The sequence below is a fragment of the Corvus brachyrhynchos genome, unplaced genomic scaffold (genome assembly GCF_000691975.1).
Source record: "Corvus brachyrhynchos isolate BGI_N302 unplaced genomic scaffold, ASM69197v1 scaffold661, whole genome shotgun sequence".
In the NCBI taxonomy this organism is placed as follows: Eukaryota; Metazoa; Chordata; class Aves; order Passeriformes; family Corvidae; genus Corvus; species Corvus brachyrhynchos.
Window position 1 is genome coordinate 572937 of NW_008236246.1, and position 13542 is coordinate 586478.

A 13542-nucleotide genomic window follows, 5' to 3' on the forward strand; every position below is an offset into this window, starting at 1 on the left:
TCCTGCTGAGCTCACAGTTAATTAGAAAGGCAGCTTTGCCTGCACAAACCCACATTCAGGCTTTTCCCCTCTTGTACATATTCCTTCTTTTTTGTGAGTTCTTGCTTAGATAAGTATCCCCACAGAGGGATAGAAGGTGTCGTTTTATTTCAAATTTCAAATGTTATCTCTTAGAGGTAACAAAATACTTTGTCTCCCCAGCCTAATCCCTACTCTGCTGTTTCTCACCAATTCCTACTCTGCTGTTTCTGTCTGCCAAACACCAGACCTGCAAGGAGCACAAATGCCCCAAATGTCTCTTGTAAATTGTCCTGCGAGTTCTTCTGCATAATTCAGAAGAACAGAAGTCCTGTAGCTGGCTGCACACAGCACCCAGTGGAGCCTCTGTCCCCAGGTCCCTGCCAGGCAGGCATCTGCCCTGTACTGCTGCCTGGGCAGTCTGGGGCAGCTCAAGGCACTCTCGTGCTGCACTGGTGGCCAGGTGGGTTTAACCAGCTGGGCACTGCCCCAGTGTTGCTGTGCTCTCACTACACCAGTGATTCTCTCTATTACCCTCACGTGCTGCTCTCCATGAACAATTTACTTCCTCTTAATTCCCCATTTTCTTGTTTTGTGAATATACATATTTTTGATACAGCTCATGCCTTCAAGGTGAAGTGGTGGTGTGTGAGGGCACTGTACAAATCAGCCTTTCAGGATTTTTAAAACTTGTGTTTTGTTCCCCTGAGCTGAGTCCGATCAGAGCTGCTGTTAAATGCTGACCAATATATTTTTCTCCATTTGTTCATTTTGGTTACAATCGGTCTATCCCTTGATTTTTTTAGATAACTGATGTGCTAACTGCTGTTGCCCTTTACTTGGCAATCCAGGACTTCAACAAAGTTGTGGTAAGCTGACTTCCCAGTGTTGCTGGTCCTCTTCTCCCAGCAAATATAATTACCTTGGGCCAAAGGAAAGATGTGCTAGAGGAGGTGGTGCCAAGTCCTTGTTGCAGTAAATCTGGTCATATTTTAATGATAAACAGGACCGAATGTGGTAAACAACTGAGGCGTTTTAAATTTTGTTGTGGCACTATTCCAGTGTCTTGCTACACACTGAGTGGTGATCACAGCAGGGTACAATCTTCTACAGCCTGGGTGTTATACCTTGGAGAGGGTTTCTTTGCACACAGCATGAGGTAATACACAGACTAGAAATGTGTAAAAGAAGGAGCGAAACCTTCCAACAGTTCTAAGGTGACATAAATCATTCTAGTGAGTGTGATGAAAGTCTGACATCAGATACTACTTGCAATACCCCTTCAAATTATAAGGATGTGTATTTGGAGGTGAGTGACTCCTCCCAGCTCTCAAAGAACATTTTGTGTAAGCAGTGCTGTGCTCTCTGTAGTTCCAGGGGGATGGGGATTAGGTATCAACATCAGCAGGGAGACTACATTTTCTACAGCATCTCGGTGGTCTCCCACCCAGCTGTGTGCTTGTTCCCTGTCCTCTGACTTTCAGATTAAGGAAATAACTCAGGATAGAACTGCAAGCATGTAAGAATTCCACATGTGAATTACTTTGGTTGTTGAGAATTTACTGCTAGCATCTCTGTCCTGTCTCACCATAGCATTATTCAGTCAGTTCATATTTCAGATTTCTCTTTTGTCTCCATAGAGAGCCTCGTAGAACAAAAGAGATTAAAGAGGGATTTGTCATAGAAGTATCCATCTTTAAAACAACAAAGACTGCATACTAATGGAGTTTGGTTTTTCAGGGACTTGTGTATTGAACAGTGAATTTATAAAGTTAGCTTTTCATTAGGGATCCAGAGAGGTGTTAGGAAGATTGAGTATTGAACACTAGTGTGGTGAATTCACTGGTAGCTGTGTCAAGGCATAGACACAGGTAATTAAGGAAGTTTAAACAAGTAGAGATTATCTGCTTCCTCCTGACTCTCACTTCAGTTGTTAAGTATTTGGGAGAAGATAGGGATTTTTTTGTTCTCTACAACTCCTCACATAACATAAGTTTTAGCTCATGCCAGGGGCTTGAATATGCTCCACAGAAATAGAAACCCCAGGTAACTGGCTGAGTAATATGAAATAGAATTACACAAGTAGTACAGAATAATGACTTTCCTCTTCTGACAGTCTTTGATCATTCTCCCTTGTTCAGTTCAAAAAGCAGAAGCTCCTAATAGAACTGGATAAATATGCCCCAGATGTGGCTGAACTCATCCAGACACCCATGGAGATGCACTACATCCCCCTCAAGGTAGCACTATTGTAAGTATTGCACTTATAGGCTGCAGTGGGCTGCTTTGGTTCCTCAGCTCCCTTTGGGGTTTATTTGTCTCATTTGGGCCTTCAAAAACTGTCAAAAGTTTGGTTTCTTTCCCACAGAAATTCTGAATTTCCTATTGGCCCTGAGTACTCAGTTTGAAAGTGAAAAGCAGATGCATTTCCATGTGTTTGTTGCCAATGAGTGAATTCACTCAGGCCCTTTGAGATGGGCTCAGCAGTGTAAGGTCATTCATTGGGTAACAAGAGTGTTGTGTCAGCACAGATCACATTCCTATTTATTTTTATGATAATGTTATCAAAATTGATTCTGTGCCTTCCAAATGGTGTCTTTTCAGAAAAGTTAGAAGAATTTTTGAGCAGCTGGACAAAATGCTTGCTGAATATCACAACTTGAATATCCACAATTGCTTCTAACAGTTAAAAGATGTTTTCATGTTGTCATTTTATTAATTTCATGTCTTGGTGTTCCTCTGTATACTAAACATTGTTTAATTTCAGAAGGCTTCAACTAAAATAACTAATATACAAGCAAGGTACCTGCTGTTACAGAATTTTTTTAACTGATATTTTGACACAAAGAAATGATCCAAATTGTTCTGTATCAGAGAGAGTTCTCCATTAGATAAGTTGCCATTTTTTCTTGTTTTCATATGAATTTTTTAAATGGCACATTTCCTGTGGCCAGAAGGGTAAAGTGGGTAAATTGCAGACTGTTTTGCACATTGCCACAGCAAAGTTGGCATTAAATTGTACCTGTCCTGCTGTAGGCTGCCTTCTGGAAACACTGAAAAAGACAGACTGGGACTCTGAGACATTGGAAAATATAAAGAGAGAGTTAGGAAATCATCAGCCCTGTCTACTGACTTTGATGAGTGAATTAGTTATTGGCAAGGCTGATCAGTACATTATCATACTTATTGTATTGGTAGTCCTCCAAACCTTTTTCTTTGCTCTGAACCTATTTAAATGAGATTATTGTAATTCTTATTTCCAAGAGGAGCTGGCATCCTTGCTAACTAAAGTGTGGCTGCATCCTGGAATGTAAAGTCATTCAGAGTTTTTCTGTAATTCCAATTAAAGTGTGCCGGTCTTGCATAGCTGGCAGGTTTTGTGCTCAGATCGTGCTGTGGTGAACATAAAGGCTTGCTCTGCCACAGCAGGAGACTGGTTGGGTTGTGGGAAACTCTGCCCATGTCTCAGATTTGTTTCCATCACATTTTCTGTTTATTCTTCTTCAGAAGTAGTAGGTGTGAGTAGCAGAAAAAGTTTCCTTTGGACCCAGGAATCCTAGATCTGACTGAATAAATGTACAATGCTTCTGCAAAGCAAGAAACCGTTTTGGTAGTCATTTTCTAGGCCAGAACTTGCATTTTGGACATCTTCCCAATGTCTCATTTCTGTAGTGGCCCCTGTGTCCAAGTCTGCAATCCAAAGGTCTGGTTTTTGCTTCAGATTGAAAAACCTGTGCAGCTGAATTAATTTGCTGATGAGAGGATCCCATCAAATGTAAATAAACAAAAAGAAAAGGCAAAGTGCATCTTTTTTTCCTTTGAACTTCTCTTTAATTAGATGCTCCTTGGAATGTAACCTGAGCTTTGCTCTTTTTCAGCTACCTGTTAAACCCCTACACTGTGATGTCTTGTGTGGCAAAGTCCACCTGTGCCATCAACAACTCTGTCATTGCATTCTTCATTTTAGCTACAATAAAAGGTAACACAGTGAAGAAAAAAGGGTTCTTTATGACTTTCCAGGAAGATTAGAAATGTAGCAAAAATTAAATCCAGGGCAAGATTTACAGATACGATTGCTATGGAGATCTCAGTGCAACATAGCAGAAACAGGACTGGAACAAGTCCTGAATGAATTTGTGAGATCAAGAGACTTTATTATGGTCAAGTAAAAACTTACTTTCACCTCAGTGTACCTGGGAGTTTCATCTAAAAACTGACTCCTTTTCCTGGTTGGCTTCAAGTAGCCTTCTGTTCAGGAAGAAATGGGTCTGTGTATTGCAGGACATAAGAGTTCTGTTGCTCTTCTTTTGTATGTGAATATGCACTTAAGCGTCATAAACAATTTATTTTCAAAGCTTATCCTTGAACTTTTATTCAAAAGCAAGCATTTGCCTGCAGCTATTATTTGGCTTTCACTCACAGTTGTAAACATGGTTTGAAATGAACTAACTGAGCTTTGGGGAAGCAGAAGCAGTAACCAGAGACCCAGACCAGCCCAGTGGAGTAGATTATGTCAGAATCTGTCACTGTTTCGATCATTTTGTGCATAATGCCAGCTTTCTGTTTCTTTTATGACTCCCCAGTGCTAAAAGCTTTTAGCCTATATGATTTGTACTAGTCACTGACGTTTTAATGAGTTCTCTGCTGGATCAGAGGAAAGGTCAGTCTGATCTCTTGTGTCCAGCAGGGCCCAGACCCAGGCACTGCAAAAAAATGCTGATATAGATAGTTTTTATTAGTATTTCCAAAAGAAAGTTTTCCTATAATTATTGGCTAATTGTGTCAGGAGGTGTTTTCATTTAAAAGCATTTGCAATAGCAAACAAGTGGGATCTGTTCAGTTAAACTGATTTTTAACTGTTCACTGATACCCTAAGACCAATAGTTTGGTCATAGGCAAAGGCTGTCTCGTGGTTTCTCCCTGACTGGGAGTCTGGCAGTCTGGGGTTTAAGTGGGCAAAGAGGATATCAGGTTATGTCTGTGATTTCTGGGAATCACTTCTTTAGATCTGTGCTGAATTGAACACTGGATAAAATACAGGATAGGGAGGTTTCTGTCAGGAGAGTGCAGCTGAGGAGAGGCTCATCACCAGGTAACCCTGTATTTTCCCTTTCAGAGGAGGAAGCAGAGAGGAGCTCTCTGAGTGTTTGCTGAGTGTTAGCTGGTTCAATGCACTGAGTCAGGGCTCTTGCTGAGAGCTTGTCTTGTCTGAGCTCTATTTTTACAGAAGACTTCCATCAAGTCTATAGCTCTAACCAGGCTACTGCACTGGGTGCTTGTATTTTTACTGTTTAACCTGACATCTTTTGGATGTTATTTGTGTTACTGGTAGTTGAGAAATGTGAGTACCCAACACTGAGACACCTCAAATAAAGCTGCCTCAATAAAGGCATTCATATTTATAAGATCACTTGGAAAAGCTGTGCCAGTCCTTTCTGTGCCTCAGTTTTGGTATCAGTAAAGCAGAGCTAATGCTACTCCATTCCTTCAGCTGCAGACTTTGCATGCTCTCTTGCACAGAGCTTTGCTGAGGCCGCAGCACATTCTGGTGATGAGGTTATCCAGCATGCCCAGTATGGCAGTTCTTACATACAGGTATGACTTAAGTGAATGCATTCCCGTGCATTAACAGCAGCCAGCATGGGCTTTATATAGACTGAATTATATGAATCTCCTCCTGTGTGTGAATGATAGGAAATATAAACCAGCCAGAGGCTCTTTCTTATGGAATGAGTCATTCTCCATTCAAAATGTCATTAACAAGAGGACAGCCTCCAGGATATGTTCTGCTAAAAACTCCTTTAAGTGGTGTCCTGATATTTGGGAATCCCCTGCAGAGGGTTATGAGTTTCTTCCCATTTGGACTTCCTGTCTGTATGGCTGTTCATAGCAAAAGTTCCTTATAAATGAACCTTTTTTTTCTTTGCAGGTAGTGCCTTCCTCAGTGCTGTGTTTCTGGCCTTAGCAACATACCAGTCTCTCTACCCTCTCACACTGTTTGCTCCAGCACTGCTTTACCTTCTACAGGTAGGTGATTTCTAACTCTTGGTACCTGTTGTCTTCTTGTAGCTGTGCAGGGACAGTCCTGGCGAGGGGAGTCAGACAAGTGCAGAGTTTCAGAAAAAGTGACTCTCCTCAAGCCGGGGCAAATTTGAACCCTGAATGGGAATGCCTGTGTGAGGAGAGAAGGGAGCAGGAAGTCACCTACAGAACTGGGTGGTGTTTAGCTTGCCCAAAAAAAGTGCTGTTCTTTGTGTGGTGTGAACAGCAATAAGGGGCTTAGACCCAGAGGAGTTTGAAAATGCTGGTTTGGGGTTTAATGGCAAAAGGCATGTTCTGGAAAGAGGCTGGTTGTCCTTTCTCCCTCTCCATTAACAAGACCCTGAATCCCACCAGGGCTGACCTTGCTAATTTTATCCTGCTATGGCAGCAAGGTGAGGCTGTGACGCCAGCAGAGGCTCAGCTCACTTCACAGATCACTTTGTGATAATTTTTGGTATTTGAAATGATTATGATTCTGAAATGCTGCTGTTGTGCATTTCACCAGTCTTTTTTGGTTGCTTCTGGTGGTGATTTTCATAGCTTATCTTCACTACTTAACTAGCCTGTTCTCAAATCTCTGAGCTTCCAGACAGAATGGGAGTCAGTTGTAATTCATTTTCTTTCTCTGACTGTCTGACATGAATGTCTCTTACTTTTTTTTCAGGAATTTTATTATTAGTAGTAAAGACTAAAGAGAAGAACTGCAGAGTTGGTGTTGCTTTTTCATTTGGTGATTTTTAGGAACATTTATATCTTTAAATCTTTGGTCTCGGTTGTTCTCTTTTAACTTTAGTCAAAGTAAGCTGGGAGTAAAGTGCAAGCATTGTACTTCACATTCACAAACAATAAGTGCTTTGATATGTGATTGACTAATTTGCAGCCTTTAGAGGCAGTCATGTCAGTATGTGTCCTTTTATCTAAATTTGTAAATGAACTTTCCTGCATTCTTTGTACAGAACTAAATCACTTTTCTCCTGCTCTTTTCAATCTGTCCTGCCAAAAATTTTTTGGTGATGTTGCTTACATTGTCCCAGCAAGTGACATTAAACCCGCTCTGACTGAGAAAACCCAGTGAGCTTTACACAGCAGTCAGGGCAGGTTCTCTGCACATCTCCTGCCACTGCAAACCCCAGGGCCAAATGGAAAAACCACATCACTGACCTGGAGCTGCAGAATGCTGAGCGATTCCCAGAGGTGTTGGCCCCTGTGTATATTTGTCTGTACACAGGCACAGGGGACCTGGTGGAGTGAGATACCTGTTATGTTACATGACAAGGGCTTGAGGCTGACTTGTGACAAGGACATGTGGCAGTGGCAGGACTTTGAGGAAGCCAGCTTTCAGAGGGACTCCTTTGTGCTTAGGAGCTCAGTGGATGTCCTCTCTCCCTGACAGCAGCAGATCAGGAGTGCCAGGCCGAGTGGTGGTACCACAGGGTGGGGGTTCTGGAGCAGGGCTTTCGGTCCCCCTGGGCAGTGGGTTCGTGCAGGAGAAGACAGGCACGAGTGCAGTGCTGCAAACGTCTGAGGTACCAGTGCAGCTGTGCAGAGGGGTGTGTAAATCTTACACCTGTGCATGTGCTCACAGGAGTGACTCACTGCAAGCAGAAATGACCAGCTTCAAACACAGTTCTGGGAATACGTGCAATGTGTATGACTTAATTGGCCAGAGTGAAGAACAGCAAGCAAATTGTGCTTGGAAGCTGCTCCTTCAAGTGCCATAGTGCCAATGTTTGATGCTTTCTTTCATCAATTTAAAATGATGTTCTGAACACTCAGGCTTTCTTGTGGCTCTCTACCTGACGAGGTGCTTCTGTTTCTCTTTCAGCGTCAGTTCATACCTATCAAACTGAAAAGCAAAAGTTTCTGGCTCTACACCATGCAGTATGCATCCCTGTACCTGTGCAGCCTCGTGGTGATCATCTGCCTCTCCTTCTTCCTGCTCAACTCCTGGGATTTTATCCCATCTGTTTATGGGTTTATGTAAGTATAAGGATTCTTACTGATGGTTTTCTGTCTGGCCCCACCCAGGTTGTTTCTTGCCCATCACACACAGGTGTGTGCTTGACCCAGGAAGTGTGGGGTCTGTGATTTACTGGCAATGCAAGAAAAGAAAGAATATGTGGCGGAAAGCAGCCATTAGCCAACTCCAACTTCTGTTAAATAACAGCAAAAATTAAAGACAGGAGCAGTTTGCCACTGACTGAGTGACTGGAAATGGGTTTGATTGTTGAGCTACTGTGGCTGTGAAATATTCCTCTCTGGAGAAATGTCTGCTTGAGAATGGTTTAAATCCTGCTGGGACATCAGGAAGGATTCCTCAGCAGGATTTAAACCTGCTCTCCACCTTTTCATCCATTTGGTTTCTCTTTCATGGATTTACAATTTAGGTCCTCCATGCAGTAGCACACAATGGTAATTAATGCAGCAGAAGCAGGGCAGTGAAAAACGTCCATTAAAAAATTTACCATGACTTTCTTTTCAAATTTCAGCCTTTCTGTTCCAGACCTGACACCCAATATTGGACTTTTCTGGTACTTCTTTGCAGAGATGTTTGAACACTTCAGTCTTTTCTTTGTATGTGTGTTTCAAATCAATGTGTTCTTCTACACCATTCCCTTGGCAATAAAGTTAAAGTAAGTATGAGTGTGTTTCTTTGCTACTTCTTTTACTCTTAAGTTTTCTAGTGGAAGCTTCTACAGCTGAAGTCAGATGTCTTGATCTACGAGCTTGAAAAAGATTTTTAACAGGGCCTGGTGTCCTCATTTCCCATCGTTTCAGCTCTGTTCCTCTTAAGTAGAGTGACTTGGGCTCTGCAGTGGAACTCTGTGTTGCAAGCATCAGGAGAGGCAGCAGAAATGGAGGCTGTAGAAGTGCCTGCTCCCTGCCAGCATAAGCCAGTGTAGTCAGAAAGCTGGAACTTCAAGCACTTCATTGTCAGAAAAAAAGTGGGAACTTGGGGACTTTGCTAGCTGAGTTCACTGACTTCTTTCTGATAAAAACACCCATTAACACACCTGCATTCTCAGTGAGCTTGTCTTTTGGCTTGCACTGAATAGATCAGGTGTCCCAGAGGGATAACTATGGGCTTTGGGCTTCTCCAAATTGCCATCAGAGGGCAGGTGCTTCTGGGGAATAAGGCAGAGCTGGGGAGGCACAGTGCAGATGACCATTGTGCAGTGTGTAAATGTGTGCTGAGGGAGGCCCGAGGGCTGTGGCAGATGTGCCTCCCCTGACGCTGCTGCTCTGCAGGACAGCTCTGTCCACCCCCCCAGCCTTCGGAGCCTAGTCTGGAGAGAACAGGGCTGGAGGAGCCTCTTTGAGCCTGTCCTGCAGCACATCTGTGCCCTTGCTGATATTTATTTGCAGTTTCCAGAGGCTCTTCTGCATGCTCTTAGCCTTTGTTTGTTTTGCCTTCCAGGGACCACCCTGTGTTCTTCATGTTTGTCCAGCTCGCCATCATTTCTATCTTCAAGTCCTATCCCACCGTGGGAGACGTTGCACTGTACATGGCCTTCCTGCCTGTCTGGAGCCACCTTTACAGATGTAAGTTCTTTGTGCTTGATAATTCTTTATCTGCAATGGGGAAAGGCCTGTCAAATGATTAAATTAAATGGTCACCACTAAACCAAACCAGACCCAAGTTCATAGGCTCTCATGACCTCCATGGGATGCCTAGGAGGAGGCTGGATTTTGGAGGTTTTTTTCCTCTGCTGATACAGTCCCTAACATTTCTTTAGGACTAGGGTTGAAATTGATCAAGGAGGGAATTTTCACTGGTACCTTATCTTCCCCCTCTCTCCATCTTGGTCTGAAGATTAACTTTTTAATAAGAACTTTTTACAGTCCTGCATCCTCCAGATGCTTCACTCCCATTTAAGGCTGTGTAATTTGAACAGTGCTCCTGCAGTTGTCAGTCCCCCAGCCTTAAAATGCTGGACCTTGCAGTTGTGCTTTGTTTTGAATCTGCTTTTTTGCTTAGAGTGAAAGTAACTGAATTACTCCAAGCAATTGTCCAATCTTTCTTAAATGCTTCGAAGAGACCCTCCTTAGTTCTTGAAATCACATAGAGCTTCCTGTGGATTCTTAGGCTCAGTCTATAGAACCTGCTTCCATAGGGAGGTTTGGAAGTGGTGTGTTTTTCTTGGCATTTCTTGCTTAAACCAACTGCTTTGACCAACGCTGCCACGTTGTCCAGGCCTTTCACTGCAGCCTTCTCCAGGCCAGGCCAAGTGTGTTCATGGACAGCTCACCTGCCTGTTGTAGGAGACTTAGTCAGGAGTCAGGAGACCTGGAGACCAACTGCTCTGTGGGTTTCAGACTCAGGAGAGCTGAGGCCAAAGCAGCTGTGATCAAACAGGGCAGGAATCCCCAGGCTGGCCCTGAGCACATCACAGCTGTAGCAGGTGATGAACTTCTGAGAAGTCCTTGCTCAGTGTAGATCAGTGGCACATTCCAAGCATGCAGTCAGAGGGCAGTCATCTGTCACATGCTCCCACCCCAAAGTGTGTGAACAGACCTACTGAACAAGAGGTTTAGAATAGGTGGGAAGAGGTTTGGATGTGACAATGCTCTTAAAACATCAGCTGTCCTCAGCTGCAGAGTGATGGACATAGGCTGGGCTGCAGCCAAGCACAGCAGCACAAGTGCCAGGATGGATTACGGCACTGCTACCGAAGGACAGGCAAAAGCACTTCACAGAAAAGGAAACCTCTCCTGCCCTGGTAGTTCCCAGCTCTTTTAGACAAAGTTGTGCTTGGTTTTTGTCCACCTGGCACATACTCAGGCAGACTGCTGGATTCTTGCACTTCCCGAGGTCATGTGTCTGTCAGTGCATTTGGCCTGTATGAGTTTCTTCCTTTTGTGGTGCTTTCATTTCCTTGCCACCTCCCAAGTATCTTTTCCTATAACCCACAGATTCATTTTTTCCTTTGTCATTAGCTTGATGAGGCAAGGGATTAAAGTGCTCTGCTCCCCAAACTGGGATGCTGCTGGAAAGGCCCCTTTGCAGGCTGCTGGTTGCTGTAGTGTAGGTACCAAAGAACCAAAGTCATCCAAGAAAGAATGTTTGGAAGCAGGGCCGAGAAGGAAAGAGCTACAAATGGAGATTTCACACTGCAGCAAAGGCAGAAGTATTTATTTTGAAGGGGAAATATAGTGGATTTCTTATAACCACTATCCAGGAAGCTACTAAAGCAACCTGTGAAAGGTTGTTGGAGGGAAGTATGTCTTGGCAAAGTGCCTCTGACCCCCTGCACACACCCTAAGTACTGTTGCTGGTTGTCTGACCATGACTGCTCAGTAATACATTATTTTAACAGCTGGTTTTCTTTTGCAGTCCTCCGGAACATCTTCATCCTGTCATGTGTGCTCATTTTCTGCTCCTTCCTGTTCCCTGTTCTGTGGCATCTGTGGATTTATGCAGGAAGTGCCAACTCCAATTTTTATTATGCCATCACATTGACTTTCAACGTAGGGCAGGTCAGTAGAGTGAGGCAAATGAAGCTGCCCTGTGGGCTGGCTGCTGGATGGGGTGGCCTGTCAGCAGCAGTGAATTCTGCAGGATGGGGCTGGCTCTCTGCATCCTGTGTGGTCCTGCATTGCAGCTTCCTGGCTCTCCTCCTGGATTCTGCCTGTTCCTCAGCCCCTGGCACACTAATGGAAAGAGTTCTTGTGGTGTTTGAGCTGTGGCTTAACAATCCAAGCCGGCTGACTGCAGGTTCTGTGCTCTGTTGCTGATGGCTGAGGAAAAGCATCTCAGTGTGGCAGGACCAAGCACAAGTGAATGGAGAAGGGGAGCTAAGAGAGGGAATGGAAAAACCTCAGGGCAGTAGCAGTGGGGCCAGAAAACAGACAAATGAGACCTGCCCATGCACAGGGACATGGCACCATCACTCTTTTTCTGAGATGTGGCGGCACGTGCAGGGTGCCAGTGATGCCAGGACTTGCTCTCCCTGCCTTGCCTGAGGCCATTCTGGATACAAGACTTCCAGTGGCCTTAGGGAAAGCAGAGCTTAGCACCCTTGAAGGGTGGAACTCAGTGTACACAGGTGCTACAACCTTTTGTAAGTCCTTCCTCTTCTCTGTGCTGCTTGTCATATACCTGAGCCCTGGGGCAGTTTAACATGGGGGTGAGCAGAATGTTTATGTTAAAGTTGACTTTATTTTGAATGTGCCTGAGCCATTTATGCTTTTCTGCTTCTCCTAAAGCCAGGGGAACACTTTGACCAGGGACATAAAATCACCTACTCTTAGCCTTGATTAATGGGGAAAATACTCATTTGGTAAAACCAAAAGAGACTGCACAGGATGAGAGGGAGAATAGAGATTCTGCTAAGAGAAGCTGATAGGAAACTGGGAGTGGTTCATTACATGTCCTGCTATGGAATGAAAGGAATAGTAAAACTTTAATTAGACATGGCAGGTGTTGATATTTCAAGAGGATTTTATCTCCTACCTGAGAAAGTCATAGCAGATCCTGCCAGGTCTTGTGCTCTGTGTAAATGCAGACAGCAAAAATTTCTTGTCTGATTTCCTTGTGAGAAAGACCTAGCCCTCATCCCCATGCACCTCAGCTCTTTTCTATCTGCAGAGAAGTTAGTTCAAGGTAATGTCACCTGCACTGACAGAGCCTGTCAGCAGTTCAGCAAAGCAAGCAGATCCTGGCTGTTTCCCTCTCCCTGGGTCTGTTCTCCTTCACGCTTTCTCCCCTAACCTCAGCAGTCTGCAGCCCTGTTTCTCTTGGCCCTGGTCTCCACCTGGCCCTCATCCCCTCCTGTCCTGCCACTGAGCCTCTGCAGCAGCTGCTGTGTTTTTCTGTGCTGTATTGCACAGTAACCCAGGCAGGCTTTGACTGTCCTCCCTCTGTGCACTTAGCACTGCCACGTACTTCAGGTGCCATAGTGCCAAAGCAATGCTTTAAGTGGCATCTGCACACTAGGACACGAGGACAATGCCTACCAGCTCAGGCTGGCACTGAAACAGTTTTCTACTCCAGTTATGTGCTTCTGTTTCCAAATGGAGGAGAGCAGCAGTCCTGGGGGAAGGTCACTCTGCAAGAGGCTAAGGGACGGATGGCACTACTGAGCCAGCAGGTCCCTGCCACAGCCCAGCCTGCCCCAGCCGAGGCAGTTTCCCAAGGTGGCAGCTTTAGAGAATCCACTGTCACCCATTCCTGCAGTTTCAAGGCCCCCAGGTGTGGGAACAGTCCCACTGTGTGCCTCAGTACAACCAAAGTTGTCCTGGCTGGGAGCTGAGTGGCTGGAAAGTGCCCAGTAGGAAAGGCCCTGGGGGTGCTGATCTACAGCAGCTGAACAAGAGCCTGGTGTGGCCAGGTGGGCAAGAGGCCAAGGGCACCTGGCCTGTACCAGCCATGGTGTGGCAGCAGGACCAGGGCAGTGACTGTCCCCTGTGCTGGGCACGGGTGAAGCACCTCAAGTGCTGTGTCCAGGTCCGGGCGCCTCCATTCAGGAAGGCCACTGCGGA

General features: G+C 44.8%; 1 protein-coding gene across 1 annotated transcript in view; it reads left to right on the top strand.

Annotated features, from left to right (window-relative positions):
- The window catches only part of PIGU (phosphatidylinositol glycan anchor biosynthesis class U), a 39320-nt gene that overhangs the window by 23072 nt on the left and 2706 nt on the right, over positions 1-13542 (top strand). Inside the window, exons 4-11 of the mRNA XM_017746939.1 lie at positions 825-887; positions 2160-2269; positions 3897-3997; positions 5948-6045; positions 7886-8040; positions 8550-8693; positions 9479-9603; positions 11396-11538. Coding sequence (XP_017602428.1) covers positions 825-887; positions 2160-2269; positions 3897-3997; positions 5948-6045; positions 7886-8040; positions 8550-8693; positions 9479-9603; positions 11396-11538 — 939 coding nt within the window. The remainder of the gene's footprint in view (positions 1-824; positions 888-2159; positions 2270-3896; positions 3998-5947; positions 6046-7885; positions 8041-8549; positions 8694-9478; positions 9604-11395; positions 11539-13542) is intronic.